The 18,691-nt window shown below is 44.0% G+C and overlaps 1 protein-coding gene across 2 annotated transcripts in view; it reads left to right on the forward strand.

Annotated features, from left to right (window-relative positions):
• ELOVL2 (ELOVL fatty acid elongase 2) overlaps positions 1-18,691 on the forward strand; it is a 55,708-nt gene that overhangs the window by 31,590 nt on the left and 5,427 nt on the right. For both annotated transcript variants that reach the window (XM_073332061.2, XM_078851622.1), the window contains 2 exons: positions 8,102-8,226; positions 12,689-12,823. In XM_073332061.2, coding sequence (XP_073188162.1) covers positions 8,102-8,226; positions 12,689-12,823 — 260 coding nt within the window. The remainder of the gene's footprint in view (positions 1-8,101; positions 8,227-12,688; positions 12,824-18,691) is intronic.

An 18,691-nucleotide genomic window follows, 5' to 3' on the forward strand; every position in this document is an offset into this window, starting at 1 on the left:
ACACAGCTATGCATGTCAATCACGTTAATAGTAATAATAGCTATCTGCAGAATTATTCACAAATCCCTATAAAAGTCAAGGTGAGTATAGAGTCATATGGGCTTATTTTTAGAGGTGCTGAGCATTGAAATAATAAAGAATTGTGAGTGCTCAGGATCACAGACTACCAGGCCACCAAACTATTGCTCCATGCTCAGATACTACAGTGATGAATAAGGCTACAATTTAGTGACAGGTATTTTTAGTAAAAGACCTGGACAGGTCAAGGGCAAGAAAAAAAATTCATGGCCTGTGACTTGCCCGTGAATCATAGAATAGAATCATAGAATATCAGGGTTGGAAGGGACCTCAGGAGCTCATCTAGTCCAACCCCCTGCTCAAAAGCAGGACCCATACCCAATTAAATTATCCCAGCCAGGGCTTTGTCAAGCCTGACCTTAAAAACTTCTAAGGAAGGAGATTCCACCACCTCCCTAGGCAACGCATTCCAGTGTTTCACCACCCTCCTAGTGAAAAAGTTTTTCCTAATATCCAACCTAAACCTCCCCCACTGCAACTTGAGACCATTACTCCTTGTCCTGTCCTCTTCTACCACTGAGAATAGTCTAGAACCATCCTCTCTGGAACCACCTCTCAGGTAGTTGAAAGCAGCTATCAAATCCCCCTTCATTCTTCTCTTCTGCAGACTAAACAATCCCAGTTCCCTGAGCCTCTCCTCATAACTCATGTGTTCCAGACCCCTAATCATTTTTGTTGCCCTTCGCTGGACTCTCTCCAATTTATCCACATCCTTCTTGTAGTGTGGGGCCCAAAACTGGACACAGTACTCCAGATGAGGCCTCACCGATGTCGAATAGAGGGGGATGATCATGTCCCTCGATCTGCTCGCTATGCCCCTACTTATACATCCCAAAATGCCATTGGCCTTCTTGGCAACAAGGGCACACTGCTGGCTCATATCCAGCTTCTCGTCCACTGTCACCCCTAGGTCCTTTTCCGCAGAACTGCTGCCTAGCCATTCGGTCCCTAGTCTGTAGCTGTGCATTGGGTTCTTCCGTCCTAAGTGCAGGACCCTGCACTTATCCTTATTGAACCTCATCAGATTTCTTTTGGCCCAATCCTCCAATTTGTCTAGGTCCCTCTGTATCCTATCCCTGCCCTCCAGTGTATTTATAGTGACTTATACTATAAATACCCGTGACTAAATCTTGGCGGGGGGCATTGCTGGGGAGGCACTGCTTAGGGGGATTCCCTAGGAGGCCACTGCTGCGGGGGTCCACTGATTGGGGGGGGCACCCTGGGGCCAGTGGCACCAGCTGACGGGGGCTGCTGAGCAGCAGCTGCTCTGGCCACCCCCAGGACCGCTGCTGGGGGGGCCAGGAGGGTGCTGCTTGGGCAGGGGGCTGGGGCCAGCGGCACCAGCTGTCAGAGGCTGCCCCAGGACCACTGCTAGGGGCTGCTGAGCAGCGGCTGCTCTGGCCACCCCCAGGACCGCTGCTGGGGGGGCCAGGAGGGTGCTGCTTGGGCAGGGGGCTGGGGCCAGCGGCACCAGGTGTCAGAGGCTGCCCCAGGACCACTGTTAGGGGCTGCCGAGCAGCAGCTGCTCTGGCTGCCCCTGGGACCACTGCTCAGGTGGTCCCTAGGATCAGCTGCCCAGGGCCTCCTGAGCAGCAGCTGGTAAGGCTGTTCCCAGGGTCGCCCAAGTAGCTGGCCCTGGAGCCAGCTGCCTGGGCGGCACAGAGCTCAGCCACACTGGCCCCTGCAGAAGTCATGGAGGTCATGGAAAGGCACAGAATCTGTGACAGACCCGGTGCCCTAGTAATGAGCACAGTATAAAGTGCCTAGACTGATAGATAGGACCCGATTCTCCTCAAACCAGTTTTATGCAAGTGTATCTCCCTCAAATAGTATAATTGAGAGAAGAATCTGTCCCATAAGATACTTAAGGCAAAATAATGAAGTCAATGGGAATTTCACCCCTGCTGTATAGCACAACGTTCAAATGCTTATAAATTTTTGCCTTCTTGCACTAGCAAGATCTTTCATTTATAAATGTGTAACTAAGCATCTGTGACCAGCATAACTGATTTGAAGACATTTAGAAGTACGCAGGCCAAACTGAAAAAAAAAGTGTACTCAAAACCACTATATAGCAATAAAGAGAATATTCAAACTCCATCCAGGGTAGGCAAAGCCCAGTTTGTTTGCCGATGAGGAGCTGCTATTACCTTAGTGAAGGTTTATGCTTCCCTCTCAAGTGTTCCTATTTCTTGTGAATATTTTAAAAAGTTATTTAACTTTTCAACTTCACACACTCCTGAGGAATCGTAATTGCATTTGTCACCCAACCTTTGACAAGTCAAGAACTATCATTCTCAAGTCCTTGTTTTGAATAGGTAAGGGCCTGATCCTGCTCCCCTTGAAGTCAGTAGCAAAAATTTCCACCCATTTCTATGGGAAGAGGATTCAGCCTTAACCTCATATGAGGTCTGGACTGTTAGGAGAGAAGGGGACTAAGTCTGCTCTCACTTATACAAAAGTAAATCAGAATTAACTCTACTGAAGTGCAATGGAGTCACACTGTTATGAAACTGATGAGAAATCAGTATCAGAGTACACCCTGTACTTGGAAGTGTAAATGTGAAGGCTTGTCTACACTTACATTTTATAGCGCTCTAACTTGCTGGCTCAGGAGCATGAACAATCAACAACACAACAAAAGGACCGCGCTCGCACTTCAAAGTGCTGCCGCAGGAGCGTTCCCATGGCAGCGCTTTGAAGTTTCCAGTGTAGCCATGCCCTAATACATTCACGGTCTCTTAAAAACATTCCTCTCTTTGAATCACAGACCCTACATTCATGAATTTGGCTTGTTTTAAAGTCCTATTTTGAAGACCTGAAATGTGACTACATAGTTGGTAGGAAGTCACAGTGATGCAGAGTAATGTGCATTTTATCCAAGTGAAACCAGACGTCTTTGTGACAGAAAATTGGCCTTCTCTAGCTCACTGCACATCAAAAGTCAGGTATAATAATTATGTTGTGGAATATATCTGCTATTATCAGATCATGTTCATCTTGACTGGAAATTGTCACCGTCTCCTCCCATACCCAAGGGAAATAGTGATAGTTAGACTGCTCTCTCTGCATTCTGGATTAGAGTTGAAAGTGGAGAATTATTTCTAGCATCAAATCAAGTACGATCTTGTTAGTGGGTAAATTGAGTGATTTTTTTCTGTAGCCTTGTCATCTAAGTTGAAAAGAAAATTAATGTTTTAAACTTAGTTTTTAAGCGTTGGTTCCCACATCCCTCAGAAAAAGTTATCTCAACCTATACAAAATTCAGCAGCTCTATTTTTAAAGTAATGTGTTAAGTTCTTATTTTTAATAGTGTAGGATCCAAATCTCCACTGCCTAGTGCAGTCACTTTGATTGTTTGAAGTAGGTGTAAAATGCTCCCACAGACCCTGTGGAGAATTGTGATTTGGCAGTGATTTACACATGCTTTGTACAGGTATCAAGGACTGCTCATGGGCGAGGCAATGGACATGCCAGCTTCTGTGCTCTCTTCTATGGTTAACACACAGGACCTGATTCTCCACTCTGTTCACTTTTACAGCAGCATAATTGCAACACAGAGGAGAATGGTGATGCTTCCCGGGCTACCCCAGGTTTTGAGGCACCTCACTTCCACCTGCCCCTCACGTGAGGATGCCTTGTCCGTGCCTGCTGGAAGTCAGCTCCCCAGCTCCACCGGCCACATGCAACACAAGCAATTGCCTCTAAGCCTCACAGGTTCTGCTGTCTCTTTACAGGTTCATACGGGGCACATTGCAACCCTTGAGCCCCCCACCCCAAGCATCTCTCTGGAATGTCTAGCCCGTTCCGCTGGACACTCACCATATTCAGATTCACTGCTTAACTCTTCCAGCTGAGATCCCCTCTCCGCTTAACCCACAGTGCTTTGCTGTAACTTTTCTGCCAAGTGGAGTCTGTAACAAGACAAGGTTTAACATATAGGGGCGTTCCTCTTACCAGTACAAACCAGAACCATGCTCAAGCCCCACGCAGTAACCTGGAAAAACTAACCACCCCACCTAAGAGGCAGTACTTCCCCACTCGCAAATGCCAAGTCTGTGTGTAACAAAAGAAAAAACTTATTAAAAAGGGAACGGCAACCCAGCATTCATTTGGGAAAACACAGCAACCACAATCTGAAAGCATCTAACCCTAAGCAAACACCCACCCCGCAGTATGTTGGGTCATGTCCTTTTCCTCAGTTTCCCACCTAACAGGAAACAAATGTCCCTTTAATACACTACTCCCCTTGTCCTCTACTGCACTCCGCTCACAATTGGTTGTCTTTGGTCAGCTACTGTTATCTCTGCCGCAACTGGCCGCTCACTCCCACCTCTGCTGCTGTCGTCTGCCACCACTCAGCTCTGCTGCTGCTGTCTTTGCTGATACATGCCACTCACTACCTCTGCAGTGTTGCATTCTGAGGGTCCACCACAAAACCCAGCTCTTAGTGATCTTACCGAGTAGGGGGAACTCAGCTGCTCTCTCTCTCCATTATCTTTCATTGCAACACTGTCTCCACACCAGGTCTAAGGCTTAGCCTCTAGATCTGCTCATTAGTGATTTCAACTCCAGTAACTACTGCACAGAAACAAGAACTCTCAGTTGAGTCCAATCAGCTCTGTCCTTAGACCCTGAAGAGGAGAGGCTCAAAAGGTGTCTAGGACTTTTTAGGCAGAATCTGTACCATCAGATAGGAACACCCATCCCACCCCCATCTCATTTTCACTGGGATTTGACATCCTTAGCCCCTGCTTAGCAAGTGAGTTTCAGTTTAGGGTGACCCCCTTAATCAGGGCATGCGAAGTACAGTTCTGCTGCCCTTTAGTATTATCCTTATTGTATGAGTAAAGTGAATTGTAACCCCAAACCAGCCAAACTTGATCACTTTAGCAAAGCAGCTGTCTGCTGAATACCTAGGGAGAGTGAGTGTGTCAATGCAAATATGGTCTGCTCCTCAAGGCTTTTCCCCCAGTTCATCATTGGATGTCAGGGGACAGCTCACTGAGACCCTGCTTACATAGATATCAATGTATCAGCGCAGCAGGTCTCTTAGGTGAAGGACCCAGTGTGTTCTTTGCTTCCTAAGATATCCAAGTCACATCCTTTGTTTTCATTCATAAACAGGACACCTATTGGTACTTTGTTTCTTCCTGTAAATTCTGTCTTGTAGATTTTACAACTTACAGCTGGAACCTAAGCTCAAGGCAAGTCTATACTACCATGCTACGTGGGTGCAGCTGTGCTGCTGTAGCGTGTCTGGTGACATGCGATGCCAACGGGAAAGGGCTCTTCTGTCGGCATAATTACTCCACCGCCACAAGAGGCGGAAGCTATGTCGGTAGGAGAGCCTCTGCTGCTGACATAGTGCAGTGTGGACACTGCTTATGTCACTGTAACTTGTGTCGCTCAGGGATGTGAACAGGACACCCCCCAGAGCAACGCAAGTTACATCCCTCAGAGAAGCCCTCAGTCAGCAAATAGGTCTCCATTGTGAGGTAGACAACACACAATACACTCATCACCAGACAGGGAGGCGAGTGTCTGTTACCGCCTCGCTGAAAGGAACGTGTCCGATGCATGTCACCTCCTGGAGACTTGCCTTAACTCCAAGGCCTTAAAAACACAATTTTCAGTATAGAGACATAAGTCCTTAAATATTACTCCTACATGCATTTTGCAACGATTACGTCAACCAGTGGGCTACTGGCTCGCGGTGAAGATCTTACGTGTCATCCTTTAGTGAATTATTATGCGCATACATGACTAAGGGAATTCCTGTAAAACCCTATGTAGCCCCTGCACCCGTGGTCAGTAGGCACTGAGAGGGCCTTGTGTCACAAGAATCAGACCGATAGGATCTCTGACCAAATGTTAACTTGTTCTGTAGCTGCTGAACATTCTACTAACAGAATGAACACATGTAACTCAGCAATATTGCTACTTCCCGCTCAACTATCTCGGCAAAAGCGTACACGGTAATTTATCCACATCATACAGAATGCTAGAATAATATTCAGTTACTGCAATTGATTGTAATGGTGAAATATTGTTTAGACCCAAATTCTGCAGTCCTTAAGTAAGCAAAGCACTCACTGAAGTCAATGAAAGTTTTTCCTCAATTAAGGCAACAGAATTTGCTCGAGTACATGAATTGTAGTCAGACACAGAGTAAAGCTCTCACAGCTGTGTTTAGTAATGGGAGTTGTGCATTTTCTTTTATCTTCCCGGGGCATTAGGCTGCTGTTTATTACAACATAATAATCTAAAATAGCTGAGTATTTAGAGCTTAGAATGACAAGACAAAGGATTTTTAGAACAAAGAAGGGATGGCCTACAATCTAGAAAATAAAAAGGAAGAAGGGAGAGAGGAAGCACAGAGTAAAATATACAGCCTATGACATCAAATAAAAAGAAACTAAGGAAAGAAGAAAAGCTGGGTGTATGAGGCACTTCTCAGGGCATCCATGGCTGAGTCACCTTGTTCCCACTCACCTCCCGCATGAGGGAGACTTGCCTGTGCCAGCTAGGCATTAGCTCCCCAACACAACCAGCCTGTCAGCCACTCTAGCACTCTCCTCTATACCAGCCCTGCAGGTTGACAATAGATGTACCCCAGCCTTTGAGTCCCTTCAAAGTGTCCACCTGTGGTAAGCAGTCACTGGATACCCCCAGAAATCCCAGAGCCTCCATTCTCAAAGGAGCAGTGTGCCCCAATTTACCCATTTTACCTTAGAAAACTGCTTCTGTACCAAGAACAGCACTTGAGTTCAGTTACAGTAAAACAAAAGGAAACTGGTTTAAGAAAGGATAGAGATTCAAATCAGAAGCAAGTATAAGCCATGGAAACAAATGGTTACACACATCACAAAATCATAAAACACAAACTAGGACCTACATTTATTAATAGTCCCCTTTACTATTTAATAGAGTCGATTCTCACCCTAAAGTTCAGTCTTTTGCAACGCTTGCTAGTTCCAAAGAGCCACGACCCAATCTTTCAAGAAGCACCCCCACTCATAAAGGTACCTCCTCAGCGAGTGGATCCAGCATATTTTTCTCCATCCTGTGATATACTCAATCAGTTTTTATTCACAGAGAATGTGATCCCCAGGCTGTCACATTGTTCCTTTTCACTTCCAAGTGCTTTCAATGTTTATAGTTTATCTTTGATGGCTTCCATTGACTTTTCTGTATTGGTGCAACGATGGACAATGAAGCAATGCATTACATATTAGCCTGGGAGGGGTGACAACCAATGGTCCCTCTAATTTTTGACAGGCCGTGTGTGCAAAAAATTTCTTCTGTGCAAATTTTGGACAGGCCGTGTGTGCAAAAAAGGTCTTCTGTGCAAATTGTTGTGCTTCTGTGCAAATTTTTGTGCGTGTGGTGTTTCGCCGTGTGCGCAGGGTTTAGGATCTGTGTGCGCGCGCTCACACGCACAGCTTAGAGGGAACAGTGGTAACAATTCCCTCCTGCTTAAACTAGTCATCACTGAGACATTCTCCTTGTAAACCACTTTCATTCCAAGACCATAAGGGTGTAATTTTCAGTATAGTTACATTGTTCCTTAACTATTCCCCGTACACACATCCCACAATGATTATGAGTATCGATAAATTACAGGCTTTCAGTACCGATAGCACATGCTAGACTTCATGGATAACTACAATGAAAGCACTGTGTGTGCCATGTCTGAGACAGGAGTTGCTTGCAAAGAAGAGTGAACGCTCTGCTAGCTGGTACCAATGGAACGTGTCACAGTAAGACTTTTTTGTGGTGGGGCGGGGAAGGGAAGGTGAGCAATCCCTAGTGTTGAATCCAGTGCAAGTCCAAGACCAGAAGTGAGAAAAGAAAAAGAAAAAGGTACAGAGGATTATTACTAGATGCAGTGGTAGAATGCTAGTGATCAGTAAAAGTTTACCAGGAAACATGTTCTTACAATTTACAGGGAGGGAAAGTCCTTCACCCCACCCCCAGTGATACCACTGAATAAAATGTTTTCTTTGTTGGATTCTTACAGGTTTCTTTGGACCCACCTTGAATAGTTTTATCCATGTTCTCATGTACTCCTACTATGGATTTTCCGTCATTCCTTCCATGCGCAAGTATCTGTGGTGGAAGAAATACCTCACTCAGGCACAACTGGTACATTTATATTTCACTTTCTCTTTACTTCGAATAGATGTTTTTTGTCCAAAGAGGTGGCATAAAACTGTAACCTTGAATATAAATCTTTTGAAATGTGGGAGAGGAAGGACCTCTGATTCAAATTCCTGTACCCAAATTCAACCCCAAAGTCTTTGTTTCCAGATCGGATCCAAAAGCAGCAATCTGGTGGAAAAAACCTCAGAGGGGTTCAGTATGATCAAATTCAAATTGTGCTGTCAAATCCAAATTCAGCCTCAAACACTAGAATAAACTTAATGTGGATCAAGATCTGAACAGGGTCTATGGAGCCAATTTTCATAAGGAATATGTTTATTCAATACTATCTTAATTCATCTGAACTGAACTCACAGAGTGGAACAGGACTGAAGTACTTAGCAAGTTATTTAAGCATGAGGATAGAATATCCAATTACTGTGGCTTTTAAAGTGTGGTTCTTCTCTGCAAAATAACTACATACATTAGACTTACTCCCTCAGTTTATTCAGTTACAACTGCTTACTTCACTGATGATGTTTTTATTGCTTTTTACTCCCGTTAGAGCTGCAAAGTCAATACAGCTCTGGCTCACACAAGACCACTAGGATTGTTAGCTAGGTTCTACTGTAGAATCCTTGTTGTTGGTGATACATGAGCCAGTGAGAATCCAGCTTGACCTATCTGTACTAACAGAAGTTAAACACACACACACACACACACAAATGAACAAACATCCTTTTACTTGTGAAGTTTTCAGGTACTATTTGGCATCACTGAGAAACAGTCAATGTGCCCTCCTCCTCTTGTGCCATTTTTAGAGAGTAACTTTTAAGAGAAGAACCATTCTTTAAGTGAAACATGTTCATAAATGCAAAAAGGCAGACATATTAACTTGACTTAAGAGATACAAAACCTTACTATTAAGGCTAAGGATGTGAAATTGAGTTTTGCACCTACCTTAACAGCCATTTTCATTCCAAGTTTTTTGTTGTTGTTGTTGATATTGTTGTTTTTAACATAGCACATTGATTCTACTTATGGTTTAATTCTGATTTTAATTGTTTTAACCTTGTAGGATTACTGTCAGAGTCAAGCTTTTTAAAAGTGGACTCTAACTTGTCAGCATAAAAGAAAGATTTGCACACTTTTTTTGGCTGCCAATCTCTTCTTTCATTTAAAAGAAAATCTGGCCTATATTCTGTATTTGTTTAAGGGTAAAAATCTTAGGATTCATTTGGAAGTAAATACAATGGGCCTAATTCTTGCTATCAATAGAAGTTCACTGTGTGCAGTACTTTCCAGGATTGAGCCAGTAAAGATTCAAATGTAGCAACAGTGCAATGCAGTATACTTTGACAGTCTCATGTTTGGGGGCACAATTAAGACCAGTGTGAGGCTGTGTCACCACCTGTCCTGTAACCCTGGGTGCCTGAAATGCCCTACTGTTGTGCCTCACAACCTGGATGACAGCAGCTAGCATACAAGCATGCAGGTCACATCTTAAGCGTCTGTGTGCCATACATGCCTGGATCAGCAACTCTGACTCTCGCAGCCAGCCTGCAGCACAACAGTCTCACCATGGCTTCCACCAGCCTTGGTTACTACTAACAGACTGACCCGAACACACTCCCAGTCCTGTATTTTCCCAAAACCATGTACCCTTTAGCGTCTGGCCCTTTCCAGAACCACTCAGAGAAATAAAGTTAGTTGATCCTTTAAAGACAGACAAAAGCACATTGTAGATTAATTTAACTGGGGTAAATAACCCTTCCCTTCAAACAAATCACTGAATTGGTTTATAGTAAAAATAAAACAGATCTAAATGGTTACATGCAAATAGTGAAAACATGCATCTAAAACTCTAGAACTTAGTTTAGTTAGGTATAGACTTTATTCAAGATAGTTGATCTCACCAAACTGTCCTCCTTCCCAGCCATGGCTGACTTTTCCTCAGTCAGGACTTTCCACAGAAGTACAAGATGTAGTCTCCCCAGGTGAAAGATCTTTGCCTAAGCAGCTCTCTCACCTATATTCAGTTCCCAGAAATTCACCACCCTGCTGGTCAAAGGACCCATTTCTAATCAGCTTGCAAGAGAGCTTGGGTCTGTCTAGCGATGGATGCCAAAGATGGTTTCGGTCTTTGCTTAGATCTTTCAAAGTTCAGTGACCTAGTTTCAAGAGGCAGGATGAAGTAGAGAGTTTCCATTGTTTTGATTCTACAATTCTTAAATTTACATAGGAGACAGGTAAATAGCTCTGCTGATCCCACCTGTCTGGCAGAGACCTGTTTCTCCCTTTGATTGGACACAGACTGTGAAGTCTAATATCAAGGAGTATCCATAATTCCCTACAGTGTTTATATAAATATATTAAGCACCAGTGTGTCATAGGCTTTCATAAAACAGCTTATTTGATTAACTTTGTATACATTACTGTATTATTAATTAGTTGATTCAATTGCTGGTCACTTGAGGTTCAGACCCCGTCCATATAGCTCAGATAAAGTTTCTCTTTCCTTCTAGAGACTATCTGCACCCGATTGTTAGCTTGATAGCTTTGTTTACCTAATATGTAAATGGACCTTCACTCTCTCTGCCTGTTGACCAAGCATTCCTTTGTATAGGGCAGACCTATTTGCCAACTCTCCCTGCCAGACCTGGCTTAAACACATTTTAGTCATTGTTTCAGCATATAGCCATCACACTTAATACACACCACATACATTACTCAAGAATATTAATGATGTATCAGTAAGATATTAGATTTCGAATGATACATTACATGCTACCTTTTAAATAAATATCATGATACCATTGTGTGAGGTGTAATAAGTATGTCAGGCCTCACAAGTGTTGCTTTCTACAGTGTTATTGTAGCTGTGTCAGTCCCAGGATATTAGACAGACAAGGTGGTTGAGGTAATATCTTTTTACCTGGTGAGAGAGAAGCTTTCGAGCTCCACAGAGCTCGTCTGTATAAGCTCAAAAGCTTGTCTGCCTCACCAACAGAAATTGGTCCAATAAAAAATTTATTATTTCACCTACTTTGCCTGTAAGAGTTGCTAACACAGGATAACGAACCACAAATGGGCTTCTGTGTCATGAACAGTACACCATATTACTCAGTGAGGGAAGATAGTATTCAGTAGTGATTCTAGGAGACACTCAATAGGTCGTAAACCCTCCCCCCCATTATTTATGGCCTTCTTCATAGAAAATGGACACTACTAAATCATGGGAAATGCACCACTGATTAAAAAGTCATAAAAGCTATTAATTATTAAGATGATATACAGCTCAGTCAACTTTCCTATAGAGCTTTAAAATTGTATGACTTGAAAAAGCTTTGCATCAGCTACTGAGATGCATCAAAGTTTCTCCAAAGCAGGAAATGTAACCATAGTACAAGAAGAAAATGCAGAATCACAGAAAGATGCAAGAGCACAAGACAAACATTCTCTGATTTAGAAAAATCTGCTTTAGGCTTTGTGTACTGGATCCAGACATGTGCCCTTTGTAGTCAGCATTAATACATCGAGAATTATGCTGTTTCAAAAACATATCATGCTGTGCTCCTTACTGGTAGAAGCATGTTCTCTACACATTTGCATGTTAAAGAAGGCTTCTTTATTCTTATTTTGGGAACAGACACTAGCAAAAAAGCTCTAAAATGGTCTTGTGAAAATGTGTATTCTTGGAATCAGGAGTGCATCTTAGGTCTAAGTAGCTGATGCAAAGCTTTTTCAAGTCATACAATATTTGTTTTCCTGCACACTTAAAACAGAAGAATGCCTCATTCTAAATAAACTATATGCAGTACATTGGTTCCAGGAAGTACCCCATAATTCAGTTGGTTGAACAGGGTCATATGATCCAGCTAATTAGGCCGTGTTTGGTAATCCAAAAAAGTGAGATCTTTTGCAGCTCCCCTCCCCATCTCATTTCTGCTTTATTTGCTGTCTTCTTACACCTACAAACACAGTTCTTTACCTGACCCAGACTTCTAGTTTCGCTTTTAAAATGGATGTTCCATTTTTAGCTCAGTCTTCTGAAATGGCTTCCTCAGGTCTCAGATATTCCTCAGGTTTCTCTCAGGTTCTGCTTTAAAGATGATGCTGTAGGTGGCACAAAGTGTTCTAGGGGACATCACAGCCCCATTAAAAGAGAATAGCTACCAGTTTGCCAGCCAGTCCTGTAAGAAAACTTGTGTTTTCAAAAGTATCTATAAAATGCCAACCCTTAATTCTTTAGACCTTATATGAAAATAATTCTTACAGCCTCAGAACAATGCCCCCAACATAACGCTCACAAACTAAAAAAAATTATAATATGGAGAATGCATAGGAAATACCTGATTAAATGATCACCATCCTCTTTCCTGAAAATGCTCAAATAGTAATAACCCCCCCAAAAATAATCTCATCTAAATTTATATAAATAAAATGTCTGATCTATCTTTTACAGATTCAATTTCTGCTCACCATTATCCACACTCTTAGTGCAGCTGTGAAGCCATGTGGATTTCCTTTTGGTTGCCTCATGTTCCAGTCTTCATACATGGCCACACTGGTTATTCTGTTTATAAACTTTTATATTAAGGTAAGTTGGGGAACGTAAAAATCATACACTGAGGTCTGATTTCAGGTTATATTTATTTATCAAGCTCCTGATTTGCTGATGAGTGCAGCTTTCTGTGAATTTACACCACCATGCACTGTGCTACCAGAAATCAGAGATCTGGAATGTTTTGCCAAATGGACTGATATATGATATAAGAAATCTTAATACAATCAAGTTTTGGTAGCATTTTATTAAAAGAAAATGCCAGATTTTTTTGGTTTTGGTGGGTGGGTGTTTGTTGTTCTTGTTTTGTTTTGTTTTTGCTATTATAGCAGTTGAGAAATATGGATGTTGTAAACTATGTAAAAAGATATACCTTCAAAAATTAAGTGATCCTGAGTTCAGGGAGATGCCATTTCCTTTCTCATTAAGTGCCCAATTCTACAGTGTTCTGAGCACTTTCTGCAAGCTCCTTTCTGTCCTCAACTGCCAAGAAAAATAGCAAAGGAAATACAGTGACAGATAATAAGTGTTAACTTTTGAGCATTAGGGGCCTAACTGAAGTCAGTAGAAGGACCTCAGCAAATTCAGCAGGCACTGGATCAGGCTAGAAGGAACTAATCCTTCCAGCCTTCCTTGTGCAGTTAGCCCCATTGACTCCATCAGAACTACTAACATAAGGTTTATTCTCAAGAGTGAAGGCAGGCACTATCAAGCCAAAAATACAGATGCAATAGGCAATATGAAATGTCATAGGCAATTCTAAGAGTAATGAATAATGGTCATGGATTTTCTTTTAAACTTTATATTTGGGGTGGAGTGGTACCTTTTTTCATTTTTATTACCTTTTTTTTTTTAAATATAAAGAAAAATCAAGTACATGCAAATAAGCAGTAGGACTTATTTAGAATAGATGTAGAAAATATGCAGGAATATCCAAAACCCTATACAACTTTATTGATGGAGAACAGAAGATAATTCTCGTGAAAACAGTAGCATTAAATGGAGAATTCTGTATAATAAACTGCAAAATACATTTTAAAACAGAAAAAGTATATAGGCATTCCTAACCGAACCATTTATGTTAATCAGTTAATCATAAAGTGTCAGATTTACCTTGATAAATTGTCTAAGTATCTATCATGGAATCTGGCCCCATTCAAATCGATGGCAAAACTCCCAATGGATTTCAGTGAGGCCAGAATTTCACCCCTGCATTTGTTTTTGTTTGTGTTTTTTTTTAAACTGTTAACACAACTTTTAACAGATGTTTGGGATTTAAACCAGACCTTCTTTCAATGTATTCTGTCCAACTAGGTTAAATGCAAGAGGCCAAATTATGTTCTCAATTCCACTAATCATCATTTTAAATTCAGAGCAATTCTACGGAGGTCAGGGGGGTACTCTGCATTTTCAACCATGCAGAAAAGCAGAGTTTGGCCAAAAGGAGTTAGTTATGCTTAATATATCCTTGCTTATAAAAAAGAACAAACAAAACAAACAAAAAAACAGGCAGTCACTGCAAAATGCAAGTTCCAGCCTCAAAGACTGAATTTGGTGCTGTTTTAATACAATGAGCCTTTTATCACTGGATAACCCTGTTGTAATGGCTGCAAATTAAGAAAAATTCAGGCAGAGTAAGTGATGTGTATATTAAAATGCCTTATCCAATACCCATGGAAGAATGGGGCATCAGATGGGGCCAACAATGAGCTGTGTCTCAAATTACATCCTTGTAGCCAGTTGATCAGATAAAAAAAAAATTGGACAGACTTTCATGCAAGATAATAGTTGAATTCAACTCCCTAGTAGGTCTCACATCCTATCCATACAATTTAAACAGTGTTCAATGTGTACTGAACAGGTTTTGAGGCATTACTTTGATTTCACTTTCATTTCTAAATGCATGCTTGGAAATATCATCCTACTGTAGAAGTGAATTGAAATAAATTTCTTATTTTTTCCCATCCTTACATTTTCCCATATAATTTTTAAATTTTGATATGCTGATTCAGGGTACAAAACTCCAGAAAAGAAAGTAGAATTTTGATATAATTTTACACGTTTCCCCAGTCTTAACACAAACGAGTAGCAGTATCTGTTTTTGGAAGCTTTACGTTTAGGTCTTGTCTACACTGGCAAGTTTCTGTGCAATAAAGCAGCTTTTTTCAGCGTCACTCCCGAGGTGTACACACGGCCAAGCCACTTAGTGCGCAGAAACTGCAGTCGCAGCACATGGTGCTATAACCCCCCCCCCCCCGACGAGAGGCGTGCAGCTTTCTGCACCAGGGCTACAGCACTGCGGTGCCAGTGTAGACATCCTGATCGATGACAGCGCTGCAATTGGCCTCCGGGAGGTGTCCCACAATGCCTGTTCTCACCTCTCTGGTCATCGGTTTGAGCTCTACTGCCCTGCCCTCAGGTGGCCAACCATGAGCCCCCCGCCCCTTAAATTCCTTAGGAATATTGAAAGTCCCCTTCCTGTTTGCTCAGTGACGCGTGCAGGGGTCTCAGTGCATCTTTCCAGGTGGCCATGCCTGCTCCACGCGCCAGGTGATCCCCCACTTGGAGCAATGCCGAGCTTCTGGACATCAGCATTTGGGGGAGAGGAGGCTGTCCAGTCCCAGCTGTGCTCCAGCCATAGGAATTAAGATACCTACGGACAGATTTCACGATGCATGACAGAAAGAGGCCATGACCGGGACACACTGCAGCGCAGGGTAACAGTGAAGGAGCTGCGGAACGCCGACCACAAGGCACCAGAAGCAAACCGCCGCTCTGGTGCTGCACCCACGCGCTGTCGGTTCTACAGAGAGCTGGATGCAATACCTGCCAGCAACTCTACCTCCACTGTGAAGACCATTGTGGATACTTCGGAGGTTCATGTGCCAGTCAAGAGTGCACCAAGCCAGGAAGAGGAAATCTTGGACGAGGAGGGGGAGGGGGACCCAGAGGCAGAGGACAACTCGGAGGCCAGAGATGCATGCAGCCAGGAGCTCTTCTCTATCCCGGGGGAGGCTAGCCAGTCACAGCAGTTGGAGCTTGGTGAAGCGCAAACAGGAGAGGAGGCCCGGGGTAAGTGGCTTTGATTCTGGGAATTGCTGAAGCGAGTTGTTGGGGACTGGAGGGTTGAAGAAAGCAGTCTTGTGTTTGTATGATGTGCGTACCACCACATGCCTAGTCTGAGCAGCGGAACAGGGTGTTGATTGACTCGCTCACTTCATGGGAATCTGCCTCACGGATCTCCACAAAACCCTCATGGAGCCACAGTCTTGGAGAAGACCCTCCCTTGATTCCCTGCTCACCCTCAGCCTCAAGATATCTTCCATAAGGAATATAGCCTGTGGAAAATGTGGGGACAGGAATGATTAAAAGGCCCCCCACACACAGTGCTGGCTCTCCCCAAGAGCCACATGCCCAGTGTACAGCAGGGTCCAGGAAGAGTGATTTCCCCTGCCCCTGCAGTTACTCACCTGGGGGTTTTGTGGCTCATGTGTGCTTGCCTGGGGTCAGCCAGTGACAGGTATGTGAATAGTTGCTGTGTTTTAAATCACCGAATCAGTGGTCTCTGTATTGCAAACAACACTGCTTCTGTAAAACGTTGCATTTTGGCTTCACAGAGATGACCTTGGGAGCCCATATTCCCTTTTTGTTATTGCCAGCTGAAATGCTGCACAGAATTAGAAAGCAGCCACGAAAAACTAAAGAGGACTTTCTGCGTGATGTCATGATGCACTCTGCGGCCAAAAAACGTGAATTGAAGGAGTGGTGGGACAGAAGGAGAATGTTGTGGCATGCCAGAATGAAGCCACGGAGCAGCTCAAACATTATGGAGTGCCAAGCGGACACATTCCAGGAGCTATTAGCAGCTCTGCGCCTGCCCACCCCTGCAGCTGCTGTCACAAAACACTTTCCTATGCTCCCCTGGACACTGCCAACACACTCTTATCAACCTCCTGGCTCCAGTCTGTACCCGCTGCATTCCACTCCCATCCCGTCACAGTCCAGCCCTGTGGACTTCCAGTACCCACTGCACTCAACACCCATCCCTCTGTAGTTGAGCCCTGCTGAAGAACAGTACCCGCTGCATTGTACTCCAAAGGACAAGGTTGCATAGGATACCTGGACATACACAAATCTTTAACCGTCCCGGGACCCCACATCCTCTTGGGACCTTCCCTTCCCCCATCCTCCTCAGCAGGGATGTATTTTTTTGTTTGTCTCTCTCCTCCAGTTGTTTTTTAATAAAATAATTGTGTTGGTTTGAAAGCAGTCTTTATTCCATCAACTGAAAGCAAACAGAGACCTGAAAAGCAACAGGCAATTTTCTTAAACCTTCACAATGAATCATCTGCACCGATCACAATCACCTCTTAGCATTACAAGCACTGCACTCCCAAGCATAGCAACAAATATTAGTGGACTTCAGCTTCAGATTGCTGCCTCAAGGCATCCCTGATCCTTATGGCCCCGTGCTGCGCCCCTCTAATAGCCCTGGTCTCTGGCTGTTCAAATTCAGCCTCCAGGCGCTGAGTCTCAGTGGTCCAGCCCTGAGTGAAACTTTCACCCTTCCCTTCACAATTATGATGGAGCATACTGCACATGGCTATATATTGTCATTGGCCAGGTCCAGCCTCCCATATAGGCAGCACCAGTGGGCCTTTAAATGGCCAAAAGCACACTCAGCATTCATTCTGTGCTTGCTCAGCCTGTTGTTGAACCACTCCTTTCTGCTGTCAAGGTTCCCTGTATATGGCTTCATAAGCCATGGCATTAAGGGGTAGGCGGGGTCTCCCAGGATCATAGTGGGCATTTTGACTTCCCCTACAGCGATCTTCTGATCTGGGAAGAAACCCCCTGCTTGCAGTTTCCTGAACAGGCCAATGTTCCGAAAGATGTTTGTGTCATGCACCTTTCTGGACCAGCCTGCGTTAATGTCTGTGAAACTCCCACAGTGATCCACAAGTGCCTGGAGAACCATTGAGAAATACCCCTTCCGATTAATGTACTTGGAGGCTAGATGGTCTGGTGCCAGAATTGGAATATGCATGCCATCTATCGCCCCTCTGCAGTAAGGGAAGTCCATTTGTGCAAAGCCATCCACAATGTCATGCACTTTGCCCAGAGTCATGGTCTTTCAGAGCAGAATATGATTAATGGCCCTACAGACTTCCGTTAACACGTGTCCAAAGGTAGACTTTCCCACTCCGAACTGGTTAGCAACCGATCGGTAGCAATCTGGAGTAGCCAGCTTCCACAATCACCACGCGCTTCTCCAGCAACAGGGCAGCTCTCATTCTCGTGTCCTTGCGCCGCAGGGCTGGGGTGAGCTCTTCACACAGTCCCATGAACGTGGCTTTCCTCATATGAAAGTTCTGCAGCCACTGCTCATCATCCCAGACGTGCATCATGATGTGATCCCACCACTCAGTGCTTGTTTCCCGAGCCCAGAAGCGGCGTTCCATTGCGGTCAGCACCTCCGTGAATGCCACAAGCAATCTCGTGTTGTAGCTACTATGTGTGGCGAGATCAATGTTGAACTCCTCTTGCATTTGTAGTGTAAGGAATAACTCCACTGCCCCTCGTGACATGTTGGTCAGAGCAAGCAGCAGACTGGTCTGCAGTGCGGGATCCGTTCCTGTAGCCCGAAGAGACAGGGCGCGCAGTACACAAACCGTTGAAAGATGGTGCCAAATGCGGACGGAAGTACAGGGATTGCTGGGATGCGAAGCAATGTATCACGGGTCATTGGGACAGGACCCAGGATGCCCCGCGACCCCCTCCATCTTCCCACAACTCTTAGTGGCGGAAGAGGAAGAGATGCTCTGTGGGATAGCTGCCCAGAGTGCACTGCTCTGAATACCGCTGCAAGTGCCACAAGTGTGAACACGCTATTGTGCGGGCAGC

Source organism: Lepidochelys kempii, chromosome 2 (genome assembly GCF_965140285.1).
Source record: "Lepidochelys kempii isolate rLepKem1 chromosome 2, rLepKem1.hap1, whole genome shotgun sequence".
NCBI lineage: Eukaryota > Metazoa > Chordata > Testudines > Cheloniidae > Lepidochelys > Lepidochelys kempii.